General features: G+C 51.2%; 2 protein-coding genes and 1 long non-coding RNA gene across 7 annotated transcripts in view; 2 read left to right on the top strand and 1 right to left on the bottom strand.

Moving 5' to 3' along the window:
• FAM168A (family with sequence similarity 168 member A) overlaps window positions 1-14013 on the bottom strand; it is a 132398-nt gene extending 118385 nt beyond the window's left edge. The window contains exon 1 of one of the 5 annotated variants that reach the window (XM_086883667.1): window positions 13706-14013. In XM_086883667.1, the coding sequence (XP_086739793.1) occupies window positions 13706-13885 (180 nt within the window). In that variant the 5' untranslated portion in view covers window positions 13886-14013. The remainder of the gene's footprint in view (window positions 1-13705) is intronic. The other 4 variants (XM_086883669.1, XM_086883671.1, XM_086883673.1 and 1 more) reach the window with 4 other exon arrangements.
• A 53-nt stretch (window positions 14014-14066) lies between these two features.
• Window positions 14067-15264, top strand: LOC147654469 (uncharacterized). Its single transcript, XR_015285259.1, has 2 exons — window positions 14067-14150; window positions 14869-15264. It is a non-coding gene; the product is annotated as an uncharacterized LOC147654469 (long non-coding RNA).
• Window positions 15265-17005: 1741 nt separating this feature from the next.
• Window positions 17006-22747, top strand: PLEKHB1 (pleckstrin homology domain containing B1). Its single transcript, XM_086883676.1, has 7 exons — window positions 17006-17125; window positions 18160-18219; window positions 18680-18832; window positions 19650-19752; window positions 20595-20634; window positions 21278-21383; window positions 21458-22747. Exons 2-7 carry the CDS (start codon window positions 18183-18185, stop codon window positions 21592-21594), a joined length of 576 nt encoding a protein of 191 aa, XP_086739802.1. The 5' UTR covers window positions 17006-17125; window positions 18160-18182; the 3' UTR covers window positions 21595-22747.
• The last annotated feature ends 4278 nt before the right edge of the window (window positions 22748-27025 follow it).

The following is a 27025-nucleotide window of genomic DNA, read 5'->3' on the forward strand; positions in this document are numbered from 1 at the left end:
GAAATCTTTTTAACCTTCACTCTCAGCAATCCAATTCCATTCCCGTATTCACCACGTGATCCCCAGCATTTTCAGGCTTGTCTCCAGCTCCAGTTAATTTGAGCTGTATCCCAAACCCACCCTTCCCACTGTGCCATCCTCCACAGACATTTTTAACTGGAATGAGGTGGTAATTTGAATGTGAAGGTTGGCCCATTAACTAAAAACTCTGGTTTCAATCAGCAAACTCCATCACCCCCTCAAACAACCCCCTGTGCCATGGCCAGGGCCTGGTGCCTTCCTGCAATTCTTTCTGCCTGGGAAAAAAACACTCTTCATAGTTTCACCTATTTAAATGTCATCCAAAACCAACCTAATCCTCGACAAGAACATGCCCTGGTCATTGGTCTCTATAGTTTTAAAGGAAAAATGATCAATTTTAGAGATGAGAAGTGCTCTTTTCCTTGGATCATTCATCCCAAAAGGCAGTTCACCTTTAAAGGGCTCTCCCTTTAAACACCAACTTCCTTGGATGCATGGGAGGGCACTCAGTGCCTGGAATTTTCTCTGGGATGCTCCTGCAGTCAGACTCTCCCTCTGATAAGCCAACCAGACTTAGCTCTGTGCTTCTGTGTGTGTTTTTTCCTGTCCTCAGACTATTTTTGCGTTTCTTCCGTTCCCCTACAACTTATCCAAGAGCTATTTCAGGATGTTGAAATAGAAATCATACACAGGAAAGTCACAAGCACCAAATACAGAAATGAAATCTGTTCTCTTCTAAATATTTTCTTGCTCATACACCTAAAAAAACAAAAAACAAACAAAAAAAAAACCCCAAAAAATAATTTTAAATAGCCTTTTTTGCTACAGCATCACAGTATCCACCTGCTCTGTAATCCCTTTGAGCACCACTGCTCATAACACAACCCTCTCAGAGCCCCTTTAGGCACTGGAAGGTGCTCTAAGATCTCTCTGGAGCGTTCTCCTCTCCAGGCTCCCAAAATCCTGTTGCATCCACTGCTGGATCATTGAAATCCTTCTAAAACCCATCCATTTGACCACAATAACCCATTTTTATTATGATTAATATAATATTTATTTGCTAACATCCTGCCAATTTTCTCCATCAGAATATCACTCAGTACTAAAATGCCTCCCAGGTCACAATTTAAACAAGAGCTTCCCTGGATCCATCCCAAGGGTTTCAGCAGGGCACGAGGTCTGCAGGAAGGCAGGACCAGGGTGAGTTCTCAGCGCTGCTGCTCTGCTTTGAGCTATTTAATTGAAAACAGTAATTTAAGCACAGGCAACTCGATTTAATTTCCTAGTGATGACAAAAACTGGCAACCTATTTAGGCATTATTAACTTAAAAGTAAGTTGATATTAACTAGACTGTAAATAGAAAGCAGATCTGCTCTAACAGGACTGAGTTCAAGACTCTGAGCACCCCTTTATTCAGTGGGGTTTGGCTGTCTCTGGGTGTTCTTGGATTTTTAAGAGATGTTTATTGTAGACAAGGCAGAATCCTGAATGGGTGAATTGAAATCAATAACCTTTGAAAAATGGATTTTCACAGCTTTCCTGATCTATGGATCTAAAGAAACACAAGTTTTGAGGAACTAAATAACCCAAAGTGAAAATCCACGTAAGAACACAATGATGTCTTTAAACTCTAATGATGGCTTCTCACCCATTCTGTAAAGACTGTATTCAGAAATAAATCTCAGATAATCTGGGATGATGGACATGAAACAAAATCTTTTAATTTTCCACCTTATTTTGGCATGTGAGAACAAAATTGTGAGAGCTTGCTAATAATGTGTATTATGGACACACTGCCAAGCAGGAATAAATTATCCCTGTGTAGAAGAATCCCTTTAAGATGAAACACTGAAGGAACAGCAATTTCAATGGATCAGCTCGATTTTCAAGGCATTTTGGGAAACAAAACTGGCTTTAAAAATAATGTACCTACACATTTTTTTCTTCTGAAATTAGAGTGGCACAGTTATCTGGAAAAAACTATTTTTAAAGACTTCCAGCTCTCTAACTTCCCTGAGTTATCTGATAAAGCTCTGGCTTCACTTCTCAGTGTTAATTGGGTTTGTTCCTGCGCTCCTGTGTGCTGCCTACAAATACAAAAATGAACCAAATCAGGCAGAAACCATCAGGGTTAATTATAATCAGTACCAAAATCTCGAGTGCTATTTGTGGCAGCGGTGGATTTTTATCCGCTCTTCGAGTCTGAGCCACTCCGTAAAACAAACACAGAAGGGAACTCAGGAACGGTGTCCCTATGGATTCAGGTGCTTTTTGGGAAGGTTTAAAACAGAGTCTCTGAATCCTCTGTGAAGAGTCTCTGTTTGCCCAGTTTTTGTGGTTTCTTACTGTATCCAGCTACTTGAATGTAAAATGCCTAGGGGTTTTATAACCTCTCTTGCTGCTGATCCTTCCTACTGTTACCACTCTGGCAGGAAACACGACTCCCAGAAAACTGCTCCAATTAAAACAGATTTCCGCTCTCTGTACCAGGAATAGACTCTGGATACTCCCCAGTAACTTTAAAATGGATACTCCCATTAAATTATTTCAATATAAAAAGATTTGCAGGCAGCACTGATATCCAGCTAAGCATCTTCATGAGAACACATCTCAAGTAAATTTAATATCTGGGGGTTTTTCAACTCCCTCTTCACTTAGTGGCAATATCCCTAAAAGTACAACAGCTTCTGGTGTCTACCTTGAGGCAGGAAAAGAAACACTGCCCTGTTTTCTCCTCCCTCAGGCCAGCCCATGTTCCTGGAACCCTGCCGGTATCTCCAGAGGGCAGACGGAAACCAAAAGCTAAAAAATAAGAGATTGTTTTACCCAATGTTCTTCCCACTATATTTGGGTAAATATAAACACCCACAGAAAGCAAGAAATATAAAAAATTATTGAAAAAATATCATAGAAAGGTAAAAATCATAGGAAGGTCAGGTGAAACCTAACCTAAACTGAAGACACAACTTCCTGCAGGAAGAAAACTCCATGATCCATAAGCCCCATGGCTTATCCTGAGAGCCAGCAAATCCTGATAACACCAAGAAAAAGATATTCCAGAATCAATGCCCTCCCCGCCCCAGGAGAAAACTCTGCTGAGGTCCTTTCAGATTTAAAAACAAGATTGTCAATGATGTAAAGCCCAGCTAATCCTGACTGCCAGCACAGTCCTGGGGAGAGAAGATTCAGATCAAGATTTTCACAGATCAAAGGCAGCAGGCTGAAGTGCAAACCTGAATGAGGGTGACACCAGAGCAGTGTCCACAGCCCTGATGTCACAACAGGGACATTTCCATGTGGCAGGAATCAATTGGCTCAGAAACCCACCTAGGACTTTAAATAAAGGGCACAATGAAGGAGCCCAACCACACAGAGTCCACAATTCCTTCATGCAGCAGAGATGGGGGGAAGCTGCCACTGGAGCATCTTCCAGTGTTTCATTTATCTGTCTCAGCAAGACATTACCAACCCTTTTTGCCCTATTCCAAATGGGAAACCGAGGCACTGCTTATGCAGTTTGGGAATTGGAGGGAAATTTGGGGCATGGAAAGAAGCAGATGCCAGCCTCCCACCACAGGATCACGAGAGCACCGTTCATCCCTAGCAAATTACGAGCCACAGCACAAGAGGTTGGAGATTTGGGTTCTCTGGCAGGGGCATCTCCTCTGAATGAAGAAGTTCACCACGAGGCTGAAAATTCATCCCAAAAAAGTCTCCACTGAAAACAATTCTGTTACATGGAATTTGATTAAAGCCAGCAACACTGGCCTCAAACAGAGGAATAGAAGATTCCCAGGGGCTGAACACGAACACGGAATGTCTCCTTTGTGTCAGGAGAAGGGGAAAAGACACAAACTGTAGGAAACAGGAGAGGATACGCACAGTCAAGTGCCAGGAACATCAGTGAAGAGCATCAGGAAAGCAGGAGAAAGTCAAGGACATCCAGGGAAACATCCCTGGTGAAAGTCACACTAAACTCTACGTGTGTATTTAGTGCTGGCAGGAAAAAACCACCTCGGATTACGGAGAGAAATGGTTTCCTGCTGCTTTCTCCAGCCTGTGTTCAGAAAAACCAGCCTCTGAAAACATGCTTCATGGATCAGCACAATGGCCTCCAAGCAAGAGCTGGCTGCCACGGATTTCCTCTTCCCATGGACGAGCACCAATACTGGCTGATCACTGCAGCCACAAGAAGTGACCGCGCCTGCCGGGAGCAGCGACGGCGGCAGCTGGAACCGAGCAGGTGAGGAAAGATCTCAGGGATCCTGGAAAAGAACTCCAAGGGAAAGTCTAAGTCAAGGTTTGGCAATCTTCACAGGGTGCCATGCCAGGCTTTTCCTTCCCACTGGCTCGAGGGTGCCAAGAAAAGCCGAGGAGGAGCTGGTAGGAGCTGCCTCCCAAACCAACAGGAACCTGCTTCCAAGCAGGACAGCGGCTTTTGCCGAGCCTGGAGCTCAGAGAGAGGCAGGAACTGCAGGCTGCAAACTCCTCTTGCAGACCAGTGCCTCAAAATGCCAATGCTGTTTGCTCCACACTGCATCCACAGGCTCCTTGCACATCCACAGGCTGTCGGTCCCTGAACTAAAAGATGCATCCGGTACCAGATACCCCCAAAAAATCATGGAACTGAACAAGGCCACAAGACTGATGAGAGAATATTTGGATTTGAGTGATGGAGCAATACTGGAGGGAAGGGAGAGACCATGAATTGCAGAGCCAGCATCTTTCCAATTAATAAGACACCTTCCCAGATGAAACTGCTGATGCATCCAGGAAAGGCACAAGCTGAACACAGGACAAGGACACTTAGAAGGGGAGATGAGGCACAAAGTCAGACAAGAGTGTTCATAAAAAAAAAAAAAAGAAAAAAAGAAAAAAAGAAAAAAAGAATTTTCTGTTGCTATATATGGATGCAGGGAGTCTGGATAACAAGCAGGAACAAATGAAATCCTGGCCAGCAGTAAGAAAAAAATGAGCACGTGACTGGACTTGAAAATCATTAGTCCCATGGTGTCCAGATACGAAAAGAAGAGATGGCTGCAACATAACCCTAAAAAAAAAAAGGTGGGAAGGCTCACCTCTCTGACAGTTATCAACACTGCAGGAAAACTGAATTTCCAGGGCAAAAAGTTGGTGTGTTTTAATGGGTGAAGCCAGAAGGAGGCTCTAGGAAGCACCAAGACAGGTAGATGAGTCCATACTGGGAAAGAAACCCATGTGGGGTTAAGAGAGGAGACAGGAGGGATTCAGAAACTCTCACACACAGAGTAATTACAAGAGATTAGCTTCCCAAAATCACAGGTGACAATTTGTAACACCAAGTAACTGATTTGGGCCTCATTACAAGCAATAAAGCTGCAGGAATCACTGGACTGGAAGCCTTGGTAGTGCAGAAAAAGAGCAGACTCATATTTAAATATATCTAAGTTTAGTGAGTCAATCAAGACTGCAAAATGTCTTGATTTCAGTAATTGATTTTAACCTGTATGATATTTGTGCTTTTTAGTTATCATCTTAACGAAATATCAACATAATCACAGGCTCATAGAATCATTTGGGTTGGGAAAGACCTTTAAGGTATTGAGTTCAACTGTAATGAAAATTGGCATCACTTGATTTTCCACAAATACAACGCAGCAGAGGAAGAATTAAGGAATTTGCATAGAGATGATCCACTCACCAAGTTTCAAAGTGCTTTTGGGATCAGAAAGGAAACAGCTCCAGGGTGAAGTTTGAAAAAGCTTCTGGGGCAAATCAGAGATTGAACTCCCCTCACAATCAATGGGAAGACACCAGAAAGATTGTTTAACAATTTGTACAAAAGCAATTGCAGGATGCAGCCAAAATGAAACAACAGGGATGAGTCAAGAGCAAACTGTGTCAAACCAAAACAGCCTGGTGAAACCCAATAAAGACAGGTGCAAGAGCAGTGTACATTGTGCAGGTGGAGAAATCCCAGCTGGGCTGATGGACAGGAGAAAACAACCCCGAGGGGATATTGTAAATGTCAACAATACAATGGAATTGCAAAAAAAAGAAAAAAAAAGAAAAGCGCTTCAGATTGTTTGAAGAGTGCCACGTGGAAACCAGCATTATTTCATTTTCTACAATGCTGACAAGGCCACGCAGTGCCAAGTCTGAGGAGAGAGAGGAGTAAACACAGCAGAGTACAGAGGAAAGCTGAGGAAATAATAAAGAGATTTGGATACAAAATGATCCATAAGAAGACATTACAGGACCTTGCCAGCCCAGGAAAACAAACTGGAGGAGGATGTAACGTGCTCCCCTCAGTGACAGCAGAAACAAGGGGATGGCAGATTCACAACAGCAAAGCAAAGCATCTTCATTTCTCAGACATCACAAAATCCCAGGATGCCCTGGACTGGAAGGGACCTTAAAGATCATCCAATTCCATCCAGTGCCATGGGCAGGGACACCTTCCACTATCCCAGGTTGCTCCAAGCCCCATCCAACCTGGCCTGGAAAAATTCCAGGGATCCAGGGGTAGCCACAGCTTCTCTGGGCACCCTGTGCCAGGGCCTGCCCACCCCTGCAGCCAAGAATTGCTTCCTAAAAGACCTAAGATATTGGAAAAGCTTTTAACCAAATTGCTTAAGCGCTCACTGCCAGCTTCCTGAGTAGGCTGGCACCTCTGAGACTAGAAGGTTTTAAGGAAAAATAAGAAATACATTCGTTAAGGATGCTCTCGGGATACTTTAGCTTGCCTCGAGGAGGTGAATGGACTGGAAAGTCTCCCAAGGCCGCTACCAGCTCTGCATTCCAGTATGGAATGATGCCCCAGAAGCCCTGGATGTTTAACCACCGAGTCCTCCACGAGTCCTCCACTATTTGAGAGACCCCAAGGGCTCATTTGAAATATTTCTGAGAATGAAGAAGAAAATTTGGAAGACAAACATTTCTGACGCAGCTACAACAGGAGAGAGCAAAATGACTCAAGTAAACACCAATCCATTTGCCAGACAAGAGCTCTGGACAAAGTAAGGGAAAACTGAATCAGACTCGATCAGGACTTAAAAAGAACAGGAGCAAAATTAATGACAGTCAAGTCAATGTTATGGAAAATAGGCCTTGTCAAGCAAGGCTGACTTCATCCTCCGAGGAGATGCATGGTGATAAAGGTAAGTGCTGCAATGTAACAGGCAATCTTTTGAGGATGACATCCCAATTAAAAAATTACCACTCTATGTGTCAACAAAGCAGCTGAGCAGATTCAGAGTTGGCCGACGCACAGATGACTAAAAGCAGCCACCCGTGGAAAATCACCAGCAAAGTGAGCTGCAGTGGGGTTCTGCTGGGCTTCATCCAGAGCCCAGAACCATTCCAGAGGTCTGCTGCAGACCTGGAATCTAGGGAACAAAGTGGGAAAGCCAGAGCCCCTCGAACGGAACCTGCCCAGCACTTCCCAGGCAATGCCCTGAGTTTGACTGGACCACAACCAAAGACCATTTGGTTGTGGAATTAACAGTTCCCTCCAAAGGGAAAAGTTGTTGAGTATCAAAGGACCTCTGCATTTAGACAATAATTGGCTTTTGGAAGTAATAGTTAGACACTAATTGAAATTGCACCTTGGACACTTGCAGGGATGAGGCAGCCACCACCTCCTTGGGAAATCAGCTGTGCCACTGTTTTACCACCCATCCTGTAAAAACTTGTTCCTTCTCTCCATGCCCAGTTCTGCCACGCTTGGTGGAGATGTCCCACACTTCCTGGAATCACCCAGGGACCCACCCTGTCCCTGGCACCTGCTCCAGCAGCAGCACAGCTTCCCTGGAAAGCAAAACCACGTGGGCAAGATGCTCCTGGGCTGTTCCGCCGTGTTTGCTTTTCCAAGGGCTCAAATTTAAAGACTGTAAAACAATTCTTATACAAAGAAGTATTTTCCTGTGCTCCCAAATCCATATTAAAAGACTCAGCTATCCAAGAAAGCTCAAGAACTGGATTTGGATGCTACAGTAAAGAAAATGAACCCAGGCCTCCAGCTTATGGCACTGCATTTTAAGGCTTGAAAGCTTCTGTTGTGAACCTAAGTCAAGTCAAGAGCAAACTGGAAAATATGTGGAATGCCATCATTTTGTAAAAGCCATTAAAAGTCTCATTAGGTGACACCATACACAGAAAACTGAAGAAAATTATTTGTAGAATAAACTACTGCAGAATCAAATGTTTATACAGGGACCTATTCCAAAGTAATTGCATTTTAAATGCTCACGAGCTTCATACAGAATAATTTTCAGCAGGGAAAAGCCCTTAGAACCTGCCTGTCCATACAGGCATGACAATTATCCAGGGTAAAATGTCATCAGGAACTGCAATGAATGACCTTACCTTGTCCATCAAACTGGCAGGAGAAGGTAGAATCAGGGAATTGTTAAGAGTGGAAAAGAGCTCAGGGATCGTGGAGTCCCCCAGCACTGCCAAGGCCACCACCACCCGTGTCCCCAAGTGCCACATTGATGTGGCTTTCCACTCTGTCCCTGGATGGGGGCTCCACCCCTGCCCTGGGCAGCCCATGGGACTGTGGGGACTTCCAGGACCTTGTTTAAAATAACCACAAAACCCACCCTGCCCATTAAAAAGCAAGTTATTACTGCCTGTAAATGCGAGTATAAAGAACTGAATGGAAAATGGGGAAAAAGAAGACTGTGCTCAAAACTTCTCCCCAGTCCTCAGGATGCATTTCCACACTCAGAATGGTAAAACCCACTCGTTACCAAGTTTAGGGAGCTGGTATCTAACAGCAGAGAAAGCAGAAGCCCAAGCCCTGGGCTTTAATTTGTGGCAGATAAAGAGCCTGATGCCATAAAAGAGCCAAATCTTTTTTATTAAGTTCTACAGCAAATTAGAAGGAAAAACTCTGTGGACCCCAAGATGTTATGGTCTATTTTAACTTTTGCCGCAGTCTGCAATCTTTATCCATTTTATCAAAGAATTAGACATGCCTAGCAGGCACGATGGCATCTATTTTATTTTTTATTTTTTTTTTTGCCAGTTTAGTACTTTTCCTCTCATAAAATACTCTAAGCTTGTCTCCAATAATCCTCCCAAATCTCTAACCCTTGCTGAGACAAGGAAGGCAGAAACGACCAGCCTACAAACACACTTCAGCTTTAATCTTCCTATTGAGAAAGTTCTTGTACTAAGGCCACGAAAAAGCCCAGTTTTCTGCTCTGACTTTTCGTTTTTCCACTCTCCAGTCTTCCACATGAGTGTTTCAGCCAAGGAGAGGAAGGAGAGGCAGGGTAAAGCACAAGCAAACACAAACCAGAGGAGGGGAATGTGGTTTTTTTCAGCTTTTATAAATCCTATGACGATAATCTCCTAAATGGTTTGCTGGGGAGCGTCAGCAGGCCCACATTTTTCCCTCCCAGAAAGCACACTCACTTGAAATTCCTGTGCAGTGCTCAGGATTTTCAGCACATCCATAGTAAACAAAACCCAGAGGAGCTCTGGAAAAATTATCCAAGTCCCACTCACACTCTAAAAAATCTGTGCATCTCCGTCATCATCAACAGAAGCTCATTCCCTACATGGTTCTTAGAGAGCTCCCACAAAATTCAGATCTGCAAGTGCTGGATATACCTTAAAAGCTGGATCTTCGCTGCTTGGGATGCTAATTCCAGGTCTGGGATTCCTGCTTCAGACACCCATGGCACACCTGCCCCTCAGCAAAACAAAATCCTGGAAATTCCCAACTGCTGCTTCCCATTCAAGCTAACAAATAAATAAACATAAAATCCCACCTCAAGATTATCCACCCAACAAAGCACTGATAAATCAGAGCATGAAATACAGATCATAAACGTGTTTTTACATTGATTTCATTCTCTCTCTTTGCACAGGTGGGCAGGTAGGAAGTGCAATCACATCCTTAATTTCTCCAAAAATCAGGGTTACACAAATTTTACTGGGAAAACGTTCCCCTCTGTGAGGATGGAAAAGCCCTGGCTCAGGGTTCCCAGAGCAGCTGGGGCTGCCCCTGGATCCCTGGCACTGCCCAAGGCCAGGCTGGACAGGGCTTGGAGCAACCTGGGACAGTGGGAGGTGTCCTTGCCATGGCAGGGGTGGCACTGGATGAGCTTTAAGGTCATTCCCAACCCAAATCCTTCTGGGATTCCATGAATTTGCATAAATAAACACAGCCCTGCCACTGACATTCTTCCCTCGTATTCAGGGATATCAATGTTTTTGATACAAAAATAGGAACAAAGTGATTCAGTTGAGTGGAAGGAACAAGGTGACACAATTGAAACAGCTCTGGAGAATTGTCCAACTGGTATTTGAGTCACATGCAAATAATCATTGCAGAAAATGTATTTATATTTAAATGCTGACTGATTAAGAATCAGGTTTTCTTTTTTAATTTAGAGACTTAAAAGACTATCAACAGGTAAAAAAACAGACCAGTGCATTTTATTTCTTGTCACTAAGACACAAATCTTCATCTGTTCACTGGAGGGATGCACGGCACGAGAATCCAGCAGCATCCGAAGGGACCAAGGGACTGGAATTTGGCAATGACAGGAGCCGTTTCCTACTCGCTTATTTCGGATGGAACACTCCTATGGACTGAACAGGAGAACTTAGGGGTTTTAAGCAGCAAAAGTGATGAGGAAGATGAGGGCACAGGCACATAAGCGAGCACGAGGGAGCTAATCTGGGACAGAAACAGAGAGAGGAATGGCCCGGCACACGGAGAGACTTGAGGAATTGCAGAGGAAACAGAAAGTACACGGAGCACTTGTGCTGCGGAAAGGGAAACCGGGGGCCTCTGCAGATACCATCAGGCCCCAAAGGCAGGGCTGGAAGACAAATGGAGATCATAATCCGCACCGAAGGGAAGAGCGAGCTGGCGCAGGAAGATATAAAAGTTGCGTTTCCCTTTTGACAGCCTCGACAACTGCTTTCCAGAGAGCCGGGAAGCCGCTCCGAGTTCCTGGCTGGAAACAAGCAGGGTTTGAGGAGAAAGGTCTGATCCACCTCTGCCCCAGCAACAGCAGCAGAACAGCTGGATTGAGAGCCAGCTGGAATTCTGTTCCCACCACCGCTCTCCCAGCGGTGACATCCCAGCGGCGGATGTCCCACTTCCCTGGAAGGGAGAGCGCTGCCAATCCCACGCCTTGGAGAACTTCCCAAAAGCAGGCACTTCCCTGGATTCCACACACACCTCCCTGCCTGAAGCGGCTGCGTTTGCACCTCCGTGTCCAAGCTGGGCTCTGCCAGGCAGATCGGATAATTCAATCTAGCCCCAATTCAATTATCATTTTAATTACGCTTTCAGCGCAGGTACTGAAGGCCTTTCACACAACTGCTGCTCCACAGCATTCTCACTCTGCTGAGAAATGTTTCCAGCAGCAGCAGCAGCAGCTCTGTGCCCTGTTCTTCCCCGCTATCCCTGCGGTGGGTTACGGACCGTGGGGAGCAGGAAAACTTTAATGCAGGTTCTAAAAGCCCCGGGTAGTTCACTACTGCAATGCAGGCTCACCGTGGAGTTTGACAGATGAGTATCAACCCAGATCAGAAAGCATCTCCACAAATGCTGTCCCTAAATTACTGCATCCCGGTTATTCCACGTACAGTTTTTTGCAATTTAGGTTTCTCACTCCAAGGAATATTTTCTGAACAAACTCCAGACACGTTTTGCTTCCAGCACCTTTGTTCCAGAGGATACATATCTACCTGTCCAAAAAAGTGTGTCTTCGCTGACAGCCAGGAATTCTAATCAGCTGAAGAATATACCCCAAACCTCCCAGATCTGGACAATAATATCTGTAACACATATCCCACCTTCCCTAAAATAAAGCACGGGATTTGGGAGAGAAAGCTTCCTTCTAAAAAACATCAACATTTGCTTTGGTAAATAAAAAGTTGGGATGCATAACGAGGTAAGTTGGTATTTGCAACTTACAGAACAAAAATTAATCAGATTTAATATAAATTTAATGCAAAATACACAATGCTGGCTGATATCAGTCCTTGTAATAACTGTGTGTGTATAACAAGAATAAATACACAGATGGATTGTTGTTTGGGTTTTTTTTTTTAAATAGAGTCAACCATAAGGGTCAAGAGAATCCACGAAACAGTTAAAACTCAGAACCAGAAAGAACTGAAAAAAAAAAAAAGAAAATAAGCATTTGGCCTCTTCATACTAATTTCCTTTTTCTTTACATTGCTCAACATCGCTCCTCAATTTGAGTTCTAATCAACAACCACTTCACAGCTCACATTTTATGAAATAATGCAGTTGATGCAATCAAGTCCAGCAAAATGTTTCCCTAAAGATGTTTCCATCATCCACATTCCTTTAAAAACACACACACACACACAAAAAAAAGGCTCTGACTTCCTCCATCACTATTTAACAGCAAAAATAAACACAGCACTGCATCTTAAATCATATTTTGATTAAAACAGAAATAGAATCTTTCTGGGGTTTCTTTCTGCTTAGCACAACATGTCTTTGTCCAGGAGAGGGGGAAAAAAATACCCTCAACCTGCTCATTTTTCTGCACTTGACAATAATGAGCACCAAATAAATAAAATTCAACCCATGGAAATAGAAACCATAACCCAAAAGCTCATCACGATGTGCAGCGGGGGGGAAAAATGCCCCCCAAACCCAAGCCGGTAGAAAATCTCTTTCTGCTAATGAATATTTATTTCATTTCCATACTTCCAGGCTCCTCTGCTTTCTATAAAGGACTGAAACCAAGCTCCTTTTTGGCATTATTCACCCACAATATAGCGATGGACTTCGCTGCCCTGAACACCACAATGCCAACAACAGAGCATGCAAGCAATCATTACTAAAAAAGAAATAAAATAAAAAAAAAAAAGGGGGTGATGGGGGGGGGAATAATCCACATTTTCATCAAAACGACCGGAATACGCATTTTATCCAGGCAGAAAAATCTTAACGCCGCCTTGCATTGCCAACCTGGATGTCCCTGCTCTCATTCCTGTGGATGCTGCGCGCCGACATCCCCCGCTCAGCAAACCCTTTAACCATTTTCTATCCATTTAAAAAGCATTTCTGCCCCCCAGGAGGGCTGCGGGACAGGGCTGAGGGCTCGGCTCGGCCCTTCCCCTCGCACGGAGTTGCCGGCGGGCTCGTCAATATTCCCGGCATCTCTGCCGCCGGCCCCACGTGCCCCTCGGGATATTTGGGGGGGATCGCCCATCCCTGGGGGGCACCCCCAGCCCGGGCACCCCGGCCCCTCTTCCCGGGGCGGCCGTGAGCCTGGCCTGGGGGAACAGCCCCTGGAAGGGCAACAGGCTCTGCTGGGGGGACACACACAGCCCCCGGCAACGGGGGACGGCGGATCTGGGGGGCAACAGGCTGGGGGGGACAGCCCGGTGCGGGGACGACAGGCTGCTCCGGGGGGGGCACAGCCAGGGAGGGGGCCACACAACGCGGGGAGCAGAGCCCCGGCTCTGCAGGCTCCCAGGGGACACGGGGACCGGAGAGCCGGGGGGGACACGGGCTCCGCTCTGCGCTCCCCCCGCCCCGGGGCTGGGGGGATGCTCCCCCTCCCTGTGCGCTCCGGGGCTCGGGGGCTGCCCCCGGCCGCCCCCCTCCATCACCGCGGTGCCCCCGCGCCGCCACCCCTTTCCCGCCGCTGTCAGCCGGGGGTGTCCCCCGTTCCCCTCCCCTGCCCTTACCTGCGGCTGCTCGGGCGGCGGCGGCCCCTGTGCCGGTACAGCAGCTCTCCCTCTCCCTCTCCTCCTCCTCTTCCCGCTGCTCCCGCAGCCGCCAGCCGGGAATGGGGGGGGTAGGGGGGGCAGTACCACCAGCGGGACCGTTACAGCCGCCGCCGCCGCGGGGACTACAGCTCCCGGCATGCCCCGCGCGCAGCCGCCGCGGCCCGCCGCTGGCCGCCCCTCGCGAAGGATCGCGGGTAGTGTAGTCCGCGCGGCAGGCGGGGGAAGGACACAAGGCGACAGGCCCCGGACTGGCGCGGAGCATTCTGGGAGGTGTAGTACGGCAGGGGTAGAGCCGTCGGGCATGGCGGGAGTTGTAGTTTAGCGATGCATGACGGGAGTTATAGTCCGAGAAGGCCGACGGGAGGCGGAAGGCCGCTACGGGAATCCCACCGGGATATTTCAGGTGGGGCTCCACGGCGATCCGGGATCTGGTCCCGGATCAGGAGACCCTTCCCGGGTCGGCTGGCGAGCGCAGGCCTGCGGGCCGGGGGCGGGAGGGGAGCGGGGAGCCGCGGGGCCCGGCCTTGGCTGCCGCTGCCCATGGGGCTCTGCCCCGTCCTTCCCCTCGCGCCCAAAGCAGCCCCTCACCCGGCCTAGGGCAGGAAAGGAGCGTTTGGGGAAGAGATGGAGAATTCCTGTGGGTCCTCACTCAGGGACTGACACGGGCAGGGCACTCCCCCCAGCCCAGACCCTTCACAACACTGGCTGCTGTTCCGTGTGTTTTGCTGCTTTATTTTCGGCGGAGATCCACGCTGTAAATTGTGTTTCCTGAGCCATGGATGTGGAACGCCTCCCTTGGGAATCGGGAAATAGGGATGGGGTAACAAAATGTGTTGAAAATAACAACACGATACTGCCTTTAGCATTTCTGTATTAGCCTTCACATGTTGTTATTGACCAGAAGGATTTGGATCCGGTACAATTTGTGACTCCTTTTAGCTGCTCATTAGTGTAACACAATCTATGAGCTTTGCACCCTATAGCTCACAGAAATAGTCGTGTGATGAATGTATTATAGCCACGTATGCACCGTACAGCTTACAGAAACAGTGGTGTGATAAATGTATTGTATTGCCAGCCTTAGCAAAACACCAAATGTTAAAATGCTTCTATGTAACTAGGGGAGAGGTGTGAAGCAATTATGTTGTTTTTCCTGCATCTGCTGACCGACCTCTCCAAGTGATAACAGTGACACAAACCAGAGCTGGAGAAGAACTTGTTAACTCCTCGTTTTCAGGGAAGTGCGAACCAACAGGATGAAGGAATAAAATATATTGACCTGATCTACAGGATGTCATGCAGATAAGTCATCATGTAAGGCCAAACAAAAGAGCTTCTGCAACATCCAAAACTCCCAAGAATGTTTGAATAATGTATGAAACACATAAATATGTATAGACCTCAGTAATGTAACAGTATATAGATAACACTGTCTTGATCTACCGGTGTGTTCTTTCGCCGATGGCACATTGTCCCTTTTTATCCTCTTATTAAACTTTTAAAAATTCTAAAGAGAATTTTCAAATTTGTGAGCCCTGCTTTTCACAAAGGGACAAACAGTGAAAAACCCACCCTGGGATGGGTGTGGAGGGGATGAAAAACACACCAAAAGGGAACATTTCTCCTGCAGGATTCCAGCGGCACCGATGGGACACGCCCAGCTACAGGAAAAGGAGGGATTTGAGGAGGATTTAACCAGATTTAACCTGTCCCAAGAGTGGGGATGACAGGAACACCAAATGCTGGCCGTGTCACCTGCAGCTGTCCCCAGGTTCAGCTCTGAACCCTCAGAGCTTTTGTCTCCACAGCACCATGAAATCTGGGGAGACCTCCTGTGGAAGACACGGATTTCCTGAGACGTGGGAAGAGTTTCAAAATTCCTTTGTTTCCTACCCAAAACCCAAGGCTGTGGCTGGGGTGGGGAAGGTCCCCACCAGGCACGAGCCACTGCAGGCAGAGCTGGAGGAAAAACAAACCAGGAGGCATCGAAGTTCATAGATTTTATTAATCAGCACCCAATTGCTATGGAAAATGGGGGGTAAATCCCAGATCTGGCTCTTCTGAGCGAGGGACAGAGTGTATTCCCCCATGGCATCCTCTCCTTTTGCTGTCTGGAAATAATTCCTGGCTCTCTGGGTCATCATTTCCACCCAGCATGCCCCAAATTTCTCCTATTTCACATTAAAAAAAAAAACAAAAAACCCCAGTTTACAAATAATAGTCCAAGCCTCCCCAATCCCACACCAGCACCGTTTCCTTCCCAAGAGGAAAACCACAATGGAAAAGTTTTGACAATTAATTCCATGTGTCTGTATGGAGAGGTAACCCAATAGCAGTAGACAACTCAGGATAAATCCAAATTTCAGCCCAAATCCCTTCCAAACGGAACTTCTTTCATTGCAGTCTCTGGCCCAGCCGGATTCCAAATAATTCCCCTGATTTTTGGAATATTCAGCACCAGCAGGAGGTTTTGCAGCCCCATAACCAGCACAGGGGGGATGCACAAGGCTGTGAGTGTGGCCTGGCTGAGGGGGTGATTCCAATTTAACTCCTTTGGGATCACCCAGGGCTGCTGGATTCATTTAGCTCCTTCTGCTGTTTGCCACAGTAAAGCCAGCGCTGGAGGGAGAGGAGGGGAAAGGGCACTGAACAAGGTGCTGGAATAGAATTTATTTATTTTTAATATTCAGCGTTGCCATGTGCTCAATAAACATCATTTTATTAACAGCCCAGCCTCAGCTGGCACCTGATTTGTGTCTTGACTTCCCCAAATAATCCAGCCTCATGTCCCAGAGCCCAGGACGGTTCTCATTCCAGCAGAAGCCAGGACAGGGATTAATTTTGCCCCAAAGGATTGCTTACTCCACTTGGAAATTTATTTCAGACGAGCACTTTGGTGCTTAAAACTCTACTTGTTCCTGATTTCTGCTTCTTGGCATGAAGCGCCTCCTCAGACCCATTCCCAGCACCGGAGGATAATCCTGCATCCCTCAGGCATCGCCTCCCCGTGCCCAACTCGCTGCGACCCCCAAATTCGGGGGTCCTGTTGTGGCTGAGCCCCCTCCCAAGGGCACCCGCACTGCTGGATGCGCACCGCATCCGGAGGAAAGGGGGGGATTTGAGGAGAAAGCGAGGACCGGAGCCGAGGATCAACCACGGGCATCCCCGGCGGCAGCAGCCCGGCAGCATCCCCGCCGCGCAGGCGCCGGGAGCGGCTTTTTCGGGCTAAAGCGCTGGAAAAGGGGCTTTTCCCGGCGGCCGGCACTTGGGGATGCTGCTGCCGGACTACAGCTCCCGGCGAGCCGCGCGGGCGGGCAGAGCCGGGCGGCGGGAGCGGAGCGCAGCGCATCCCGCAGCGGGCACCGCCGCCTCCGCCCGGTGAGGGATGCGCGGGGAGACTTCGGGGGGCTGGGGGGCACCGGGGAGGGGGCACCGGGGTCAGGGACAGTGCCGGGGATAGCGGGGATCGGAGCTGCGGGCTCCTGAGGGGGGCAGAAACCGTGCCACAAAATGTGGGTACGGAGGGGAAAAAGATGCCAGGGGGTGTGGGGTGAGGGTACCGGGGGTTGTGAGCAGAGCGGGATGAGGGTGGCACAGGCATGTGAGTGCAGAGGGATGGGGGTACCTGGGGGTGCCAGGGCAGGATGAGGGTACCAGGGGATGGGGGTATCCATGGGCTGCGATTTGCCGGGGATATGGCAGTCCGGAAGATGGGACCGGGACTGCAAACTCCATGGGGACCTGGATCCTCAGGGATTCGGGCACTCGGTCACGCAGGCACAGAGGTACTGGGGGGGGGTGGGTGGGGGGTTGTTTGTGCCTTGCTGTGCCCCCCAGAGCTGGTGGGAGATCCTGGAGGCCACCCCAGGGTGCCCATCACTGGGAGCTGGGATTCCCAGCTGATGGGTGCAGATGGGGGCCGTGGCCAGGGAACTGCTCCTGCCTGTCCCTGGGGTGTTTGCTCTGCTCAGGGACCTGGGGAGCGATGACTTCATGGCCTTATTAAGGACTAATTTCCATCGAGGCAGGGAAAATAAACAAGTGTAGGTGTCATTTAGCATGGAAAGTTACTGGGGCTGTGGGGAGGCACTGCCTGTTTTCATACGTGGCCCGGATTTCTCCACTTACCTCCACGGGACGATAATCCCTTAAATCCCAAGGAGATTAAAGGCAGAAAGGAAGGTGGCCGGAGTGTCTCCTTCGCGATGTTTCCCAGATGACGAAATCCCGTGTCTGCCTAACCCCGATTAACCCGGGCGCTGAGCTCATCCCCCAAAAATACCAGGAGCAACAAGGGTGAATCCCCATCCCACTTGGCCCCCGGAGGCTGTGGGGAGGTGGGAGCCATGGGCAGAGCCGGGGGCAAGGCAGGAGCTGCTATTTTAACCCCATTATTCTTCCCGGCCCGGCAGATCTGGCGAAGCCCGCAGCAGCCATGGCGCTGGTGAAGAGCGGTTGGCTTTGGCGACAGAGTAAGTGCCACCCTTGAGCTTTGCAGGTTGGGATCCCCCCAAAAACACCCAGAGAGGTTTGCTGGGACGAGGTGGGGTGTGGGGGACACGAGGAGCCCCGAGGCAGGCGGGTAATCCATGGCAGCGGGGAGATTGTGGCTCAGCCGCTCGCGGATTTACGTAAGTGGAGAGAGGGGCTGCCTGCCACAAAAACACACGCGGCTCCACGTCCGGGCCTGGATCCGCTCCCGTGCGCTCAGCAGGGCAGCACCCAACGGCCTGATGGCTTTTTTGGCAGCCTTTTCCCATGTAAAGCCACCTGGTCACGCTGCCCCGGATGCTCATGCCAGGCACAGGTGTCCTGTGGGATGCGGCGGCTCACAGGAGCCGGAGGGATCCAACTACGGGGAATGAGATCGGGTCTTGTGAGCGCGCCGGCCGCGTCCCACCGGGGTCCTCCACCTGCTCCCTGTCCCACCAGGCTCCATCCTGCGCCGCTGGAAGAGGAACTGGTTCGTCCTCTACCTGGATGGCAGCCTGGTTTACTACCACGATGAGACGCAGCGGGACATGGACGGCCGGATCCACATCAAGTACAGCTGCCGGGACGTGCGGATCGGCCGTGAGTGCAAAGGTGAGCCGAGCCCCCGCTCCCGAGCCCTGCGTTCCCAACCCCATCCCGCACGTGGCCGTACCCCTCTGAAACAATGCTCCACCCGTGCACATCCAGCATCTCCCCAAAATACCCCAGGCTGCCTCATTCACCCCTCCTCGTTCCCAGGCGGGAGACGCTGGATCGTCTCTGCCATTGCTTTTCCTGGGGGAAGGAAGAAAGGAAGGAAGGAGGAACTCTCCTCCTGGTTTGCGCTCGTAACAAACAGGATCCCACGGCCCTGACTCATCGCTCACGTCTCGCACAAACAAGGGGAACAAAGCAGCAGCTTGGCTGGGCCCCGCAGCCCACGGCGCCGCACAAAGCGCCTTTCTCGGGCTGGGAGCGGCGGTGGGAGCACAATCCCACAGCTTTGTGCTCACCAGAGGGTCCTGCCAAGTTTGCGGAACAAGGAAAGACACACCAGCCTCGTGGATTTAAGATTTTGCTCTTGCTTGAGCTCACGATCCCACTCGGGCAATGAGCATCTCCCGTTCCTACAAAATTTGGGTGCACTGTGGCAAGTCCAAAGCAAAGGCAGCTCAACCTCATGGCCTCGAGCAGATTTTTGGCAGTTTGCTGCCTTTCCATGGGGGTGGAGGTTTCTGCCCATCAGCTCATTCCTTGTGCTAGCTTTTAACCTGTGAGAGCCCGACCGCATCCTCCACACGGAGATGGAGCCAAAACTAAACCCACCAGCTCTTGTGCATGGGGGAATTTGGAGCCCGGGGAGAGTCTCTGGGGCTGCTCCTTGGTGAGGCTGGATCTCACCCCATCCTTCCACCCTTTCCCTTCCCAGACGTGCAGCCGCCCGAGGGGAGGAGCCGGGACTGCCTGCTGACCGTGGTGCTGCGGGACGGCTCCAAGACCACGCTGTGTGCTGAGAGCGAGGACGATGCCGTGTAAGCGACTTTTCCATCCCAATTATCCCAGCCTGGAAAGAGCCTGGGCTGCAGGAGAGCCCTGCCCCGCTCCCACCACAAGGGTGGATAAACCACCCTTGGCTAAACCTGCCCCCAGCCTGTGTTCACAGACACACCTGCAGGGCAAAAGGTGCAGGAGGAGATCTGGGGTTCTCACTGAATAATCCAGAGCCAAAAGCAGCTGGTTTTAAGCAGTCGGTCTCCTGATGGGGGACTTTCCTCACGGATAAGAAATCTCCTCTTGGCCTGATGGAGAAGGGTTTTCATCACTGTTTGGAAATAAAAAGTCTGAATGTGAAGCGCTCACTGGCTTGAGGCAAACTGCCCTTTTTAGCACTGTTCCACTTCTATTTATTCCTAAAAGAAATTAGAAATTATATTTTAAAAATAATTTTATTTTTTATAAAAATTGATTGTTTTAAAACAAAAAATATAAAATTTAGAAGTGGCAAACCTTCAGCTGAACTTGGATGGCGGGAAACGTTCAGCTGTGGCCAAGCAGAACTTCATCAACTGAGCTTGGCCTCAGCTGAGTGGAAATTCATCCATTATGTGCTCTTCCCCCCAAATTTAGGTTTCATTTTCCTGCCTGACCTCGTTTTAGCCAGGGCGTTTCCCAGGGACTGCCCTGTGCCTGTCCCTGCGGTGTCAGGTACCTCTCAGCACATTCCAAATCCCAGCTGTTAGCCCAGCACTCACTAATAGGGAATTAAAGAATAGTGCTGGCCTCATGGCCACATCCAGGTCCCCGTGGGGAGGAAGGGGACAGTTCCCACCCCTCCAGCACCCACCAGAAATGAGTGCCTCTGTTTTGTTTGCAGTGCTTGGAAGATGGCCGTGCTGGAGGCTAAATCCACCCCGGTGAGGCTTCGTCCCCCTGAGCAGGGACACCGCCCTGGCACGGGATGTGGGATCCAGGATTTGGGCAGGGACAGGTTACCCAACAGCCACTGTGCATCCTCAGGGCACAGGGAGTAAAGTCCCCACAGCCACAGGTGGGAGGGGCTGGATGCCACCACTGATGGTGAGTGACAGAGCCACGGGGACCCTGCGCACTGGTGGAGGGTGATGGCAGTAGAGTTCAGGTGCCAGGGACACGGGGTTATGGGGACACAGGTAAGGAGACAAGGACACAGCTAAGGTGACAGGGACAGTTAGAGGCAATAGGAGCAGAGTTGAGGTGACAGGGACACGGTTAAGGGGAATGGGGGCAGAGTTGAGGTGACAGGAGCACAGCTAAGATGACAGGGACAATGTTCAGGTTATAGGACCCAGTTAAGGGGAACGGGGACTCAGTTAAGGTGACAGGGGCACAGCTAAGGTGACAGGAACAGGTGGAGGGAACGGGAGCAGAGTTAAGGAGGCAGGGACACAGGTAAGATGCCAAGGAAGGGGCAGAGTAAGGGTGACCTGAGCACAGGCTGCCCCCAGCCCTCGGGCCCGTTCGGATTCCCCACCCGAGGGAGCCGTGGCCCCCAAACTGACGCCTCACCCGCGGCTGCAGGTGCACGTGTACGACCCCTACGACGACGACTACTACCAGACGGTGCCCCTGGACTCCCACCAGGCCGCCTACATCAGCTCCGGCCACTACGGCCACCAGTACGGAGGTGGGTGGCCCGGTGGCCCCGGGGGGTGCCCGAGGCCGTTGCCCCAGGCATTCACGGCCCCTTTTCCCTGGCAGCTCCCGGGGTGACCCACGTCATCGTGCGCGAGGATCCCTACCGCGTCTCCGGGGACCAGATGGCTCTGGGGCTGCTGGCAGGGGCCGCCACCGGCGCCGCCCTGGGCTCCTTCATGTGGATGCCGTGCTGGTTTTAGCGGCCACCAGGCTGGGCCACAGCCCCGCTCTGCTCCCCAGCCCCGCCTTGGAACCTGCCCTGAGCCCCCTTCAGCCTCCCCAAAACACCCTGGGGACAGACTCCCGCACACGCCGCACTCCCAGCCCCGGCTCCTGCATTAAATAACGCTCAAGTGCTTCAGAGCCCACCCAAAACCCGCTCCAGAACCCCACAGCATCCGATTCCCATCGGCAGAGGGCCCGGGCAGCTGCCGGGGCTGTTGGCAGAGCTTCCCCACCCCAAATCTCCACAGGGAGCTGGCTGCAGAAATACCGGGTTTGGGAGCAAGGGGTACACTTAATTTGGGAGGAGCTGACTGGGTGTTTTTTTGGCTGGGTGAACCCCACAATGCAGAGGCTTTTTAAGGGCTTTGTTTTGGGAGAGGCTCCAGCACCGGAGCAGGAGCTGACATAGGGGAAAGCACAGGGATGCTCAAGAGGTGGGTAAAAGATTTAGGAGGATGAAAACATTTGCAGGATTCCACTCCTTTCCAACTCGCACTTGTCCCCTGGGAATGGCCAAGTTGGAGAAATGGTGCAAAGCTCTCAGGAACTGGAGTTAAACCTTTGGGAACTAGGCCATGAAGAGCCCAGGGAATATCCCAACCTCTCCAGCCAAATGAGAGGAGCACACAGCATCCTCAGTTTCACCCTGATTTTTGTGAGGGGGAGAAGGACAGCTCTCCTTGGGGACCAGGGAGCCTTTCTGGCAGCCAAGCCAGGATCTTCAGAGCAGGGATTTGGGATTGAGGGGGACACACGGTCAGGCCAGGGGGGACAAGCAGCAGCTCAGGGTTTTGGTTGGGCAATGGAAGAGGCGAGGAACAGTTGCCAAGTGTCACCCCTAGAGCCAGGATGGTATCCTGGAACGACTGACATTGAATTTAGGAATTACAAACCCCACAGCTGCATAGAAAACCACCAGTGACACCAGCACCCCAGCCTGCTCCTTCCTGCCTTTAGAGTCCTGGGTCAGCTCATCCCTGTGCCCACTGGGGGATTGGGATATCCCAACACACCATCCTCATCCTCTCCTGCATTCCCTGCCTCCCTCCTGCTGCGCACCCGCTCCCAGAAAGAGAAAAAAAATACAAAAAAACCTCTTTGAAGTCTAATAAAGGCAGCGAAAAACCAGCCCTGGCCTCTGGGTGAGTAAGCATGAGGAGGGAATGCTCAGCCTTGGCCACCTCTGGGGGTGGGGAGGATTGTGTCCCCCTGGAGAGTTGCCTGGGGATGTCACCAGCTCCCCTCTGCCTCCCTCTCTTTCCAAGCAGGAGCTCTGGGTGTGCACCTCCAGCCTCTGGGTGTGGGCCCAAAGAGACAGAGAAGGGACAATGCTGCCCCAAAAATCCTGCTCCTGGGCAAGAGAAGCACCGCTGTGTGCTGGCAGAGCAGCTCCTTCCTTTGCATCACGGATCCATGGGATGAGGCAACTCCTTGAGAAGAGCTCAGCTCAGGGTCAGGCACTGCCAGCCCCCGCCTGGCGCCTTGAGGGGGCTGAACAGAATCCCTGGTTCTGTCTCCTGTGCAAAGCAGGACCCACGCCTGGCTCCCAGCTTCTGAGCCAGGGATGCAGCCCCTCCATCCCTCTGTTAATTCCAGCACAGAGCCCAGCTCCCAAGGGCTGGAGAAGAGAAGGATCCAGCCCCACACACCCCACTGCATCCTCACCCCTTGTGCCTGTGGCCCTGCAGCTCTCACTCACTGGCACCTCCCCATGGCACCGCCACTCCTGGGCCGCTGATCCAGCACCCACAGCTACTCCTGCTGCAGGGGTGGGCATGGGAATAAAACAACTCCTGTGACATGGGGCCACTGTCATCATGTCCAACCTGTGACACATCCCAGCTGTGTGTGCTGACATCCCAAAATCCCCCACATGCTGGGCTGATCCCCCATCACGGACAGCAGGGGAAAGGGATTGTGTCCCTCTGCCCCTGAGCTGGGGTGTGACCCCACCTGCAGAGCTGCCCCAGCCCTGGGGCCAGCAGCACAAGGAGCTGGAGCTGCTGCAGAGAGTCCAGAGGAGGCCCCGGAGCTGCTCCAGGGCTGGAGCCCCTCTGCTCTGGAGCCAGGCTGGGAGAGCTGGGGGTGCTCACCTGGAGAGGAGAAGGCTCCAGGGAGAGCTCAGAGCCCCTTGCAGGGCCTGAAGGGGCTCCAGGAGAGCTGGAGAGGGACTGGGGACAAGGCCTGGAGGGACAGGACACAGGGAATGGCTTCCCACTGCCAGAGGGTAGCATTAGATGGGATATTTGAAGCTTTTCTGGGCAACCTGTGCCAGGGCCTCACCACCCTCACAGGGAAGAATTTTACTCTAATATTGAATTTACTAATCCAATATCCATTTTATAATTCACTGATCAAGGTGCATAATCCCAGGTGAGACACACTGGGAGATGGAACAATCTGGGAACTTGTTACCAATTGCAACATGACCAGAAACTGTCTGTCCTTCCCATGCCACGTCCAGCTGCTGACTTGCAAAAGCTCCTTTTCCCGAGCTCAGACACCCATGCTCCTCATCCCTGCAGTACCTGAACATCCTGAAACTGTTCCTGCTTCTCTCCTGCTGTGCTGGTCTCCCAGAGATCCAGGGACACGGAGCAATCCAGGCAAGGACAGTGCTGGACCAGCACATGCCTCCAGCAGCAATTCCCGGGGTCTTCACACTGCCGGTGGGAACAGCTGTTGGCAGGCAGGCCCTGCACTAGGGAGCTAAATGAAGGAGCAATTAAATATAATATAAATGATTTTGGAAGCACAAACGATAGAACCACAGCCCACAGAAGTACCTGGCTTGGTCTGCTCCACTCAGGAGGGGCTTCCCAGGAGCTCGTGGTGCCGACCGAGAGGCGCTGGGTAGGACCAGAGGGACAAGGAGTGCTGAGGGACAGAGGTCAGGGCTGACCTGCTCCGTTCCCAGCTCCAATCCAGGCTCGCAGCACTCCTCTCTCCCAGCAGGGAGAGCTGCTGAAGCTCCAAACACGGAGCAAAGCTCAGAACAACTCCAAAACCCCTCAGAAAAATGGGATCCGCAGTAAGGAGCAGGCACAAGCCATTAATGTCCATCATACCCACAAACTGCCTGGAAAATGAAACCCATAGTATCCCATGGCACGGGAATCAGCTGGGGGCCATGTGACCCTCGCTGTGATCCAAACCCACCTCTCTGGAAATCAAGCAGCTCAGGAAATGTCAGGATCATACCTCCCATTTCCATCCAGCCCCCTTTCCCAAGCTGGGATAAATGCAGGAAAGGACAGTGCCAAAAAACCAGCACTGAGAGCATCAATAAATCCCATTTTCTCCCTTCCCTGCCCTGAATCCGAGGACCCACTGGCTGTGGGAAAGACACTTCAGTGCTTTAATTAGCAATAACTTTAATCAAGCCTTTAATAACATCCTCGTTCCAGACGTGCTCTCCGGGTGGCCGACAGCGAGCACTCAAAATGGCTCTAATTTATATCCAAACCCTCGGAAACAGGTGGCAAGCCTGGAAAATTCGATTGGGAAACAGCAACCCTCCCTCCCAACCCAGCAGGGCAGAGCTGTGGGGCAGCAGGAGCATCATCACCCAGCTGCTTCCAGCCCTTCCCAACCCCTTATCCTCCTGGGAAGAGCAGAGCTGCAATTCCACAGGCATTTAACTCCCGACACGCCCAAGCCTGGCCTTTCCAGCATTGATCTGGGCAGTCAGCTCCATTCTGCTCCTACAAGAGGATCCTAAGTATTTTATAAAAAGACACATTTGACCTTAGCATACGCTCGGACCAGGGTGGGGAGGGGGAAAAAAATGGTTAAAGAAGGGGGAAAATAAAATCGGTATTTTTGCCAATTGATGAAAAATCCCTTAAACTGGTGAAGAAACAATTCCATTGGTGAAACCCCAAGCCCAGCAAGCCTGGAAAGGCTGGCTCAGGCAGCGGGAGAGCAGCAGAGGAGGAGGCAGCGCAGATGGGAGGGAGATGCTGCTCCGAGGTCCGGGTGTTTGCAGCTGCTTCCCTGACTGCGGGAGCGCTGGCAGCCTGTGCCGCAGCCTGCCCACCCCATTTATCTTCCTTCGGAGCTGGGACATGCCCAGCATGGAAAAAGGTGCTGCTGCAGCAGGTGGGGAGAGCCCTGGTGTTTCGGTTTGCTGAGTATTCGGGAGCTGGAAGCAGAACTGCAGCGAGGAGACGGCTCGGCTGCTGCAGCAGCTCTGCAGATGCTGCCAGGTGGATGCTGTGGCTCCTCCAGCCTGGAAAAATCGGGGCTGATCCCACCAGCAAGCAAAGAAGCCATTGGTGCCCTCCAACCCGAACCAGACTCTCCCTCTTGGATTTTGGAGCCGGAGCTCGAGCCACTGCAGCCAGGAGCACCCTCTGGAGCTGGTGGGTGCCCCCCTCCCATTCCCTGCTCCACGGCAGCCCTGGCTCTGCAGTTTAATCCAGACCCCTTCACCAGAGGGAAGCTGGGAATTGGGGTACCAGAGGGAGGTGGGAGTCCCAAGGCTACCCACGGCAGTAGCCAGGAGGAATCCAGGAGGTGAACGTGGTGTTTCCAGAGGCTCCCACCCAGGGCAGGAGCCGGAGGTGCCAGCTGCAAGGAACCGAAGCTCCCCCCAGTGACAAGAACCTTCTCCAGGAACTCATCCCCCCCACCACGACTTTTCCCACATCCCTAATTCCAGCACATCACCACCACTATGTTCCAGGTTCCTGACCAATTTATTTGTGGTCCTTTTAACAGTGAAGAGCTTGACCAAGAGATTTGGTGTGCGTTTGGGCACACACCAAATCCAGGTAATTCCCCTTCTCTACTGCCCAGGTTGGATGGGGCTATGGGGCTTGGAGGAACCTGGGCTAGTGGAAGGTGTCCCTACCCTTGGCAGTGGGTGGCACTGGATGGCCTTTAAGGTCCCTTCCAACCCAACCATGCTGTGGTTCCATGATTCTCTCCTTCGGGAAAGCAAAGGGTAACTCACCAAAGAGCATCTGTTACTCACCTCCCCGGCCCCGCAGACCTGGCTGCCATCTCCAGCAAGAAGGAGGCTTGAGGAGGATCCTCCTCAGGGAAGCTGGGCTTGGTGCACCCGTGTCCCAGGGAAGCTGAGGCAGTGGTGAGGCCGCCCAAGGTGCCTTTGGGAAGGGAGCAGAGCTGGATGCAAGGAGCGGGAAAGGAGCAGAAAGGAACAGCTGCAGCCAGCAGAGGCCGGGCTCCGTCCCCGGCATCGCTCCTCGGGCGCTGGAAACAATGGCAGAGACACCGCAGCGACAGCAAACACACCCCTGCACCACCTTCCCCCTGGCACAGAGCCCCCCAGAACTCTTCCTCCTGCCCTCACAAAAGCCTCCTGCTTCCTCCAGCCCCCCGTGAGGAGCTGCACCTCCCGCCTGCGCTGCGCTGGACGTGCTGAGAGAAGAGACCCAGAGC

Source organism: Cyanistes caeruleus, chromosome 3, assembly GCF_971803275.1.
Source record: "Cyanistes caeruleus chromosome 3, bCyaCae1.hap1.1, whole genome shotgun sequence".
NCBI lineage: Eukaryota > Metazoa > Chordata > Aves > Passeriformes > Paridae > Cyanistes > Cyanistes caeruleus.

Coding starts and splice junctions, on each gene's coding strand:
- PLEKHB1 (XM_086883676.1), top strand. CDS start 18,183: ATGGCGCTGGTGAAGAGCGGTTGGCTTTGGCGACAGA. Junction 18,220..18,679: donor CGGTTGGCTTTGGCGACAGA/GTAAGTGCCACC, acceptor CTGTCCCACCAG/GCTCCATCCTGCGCCGCTGG. Junction 18,833..19,649: donor GATCGGCCGTGAGTGCAAAG/GTGAGCCGAGCC, acceptor TTCCCTTCCCAG/ACGTGCAGCCGCCCGAGGGG.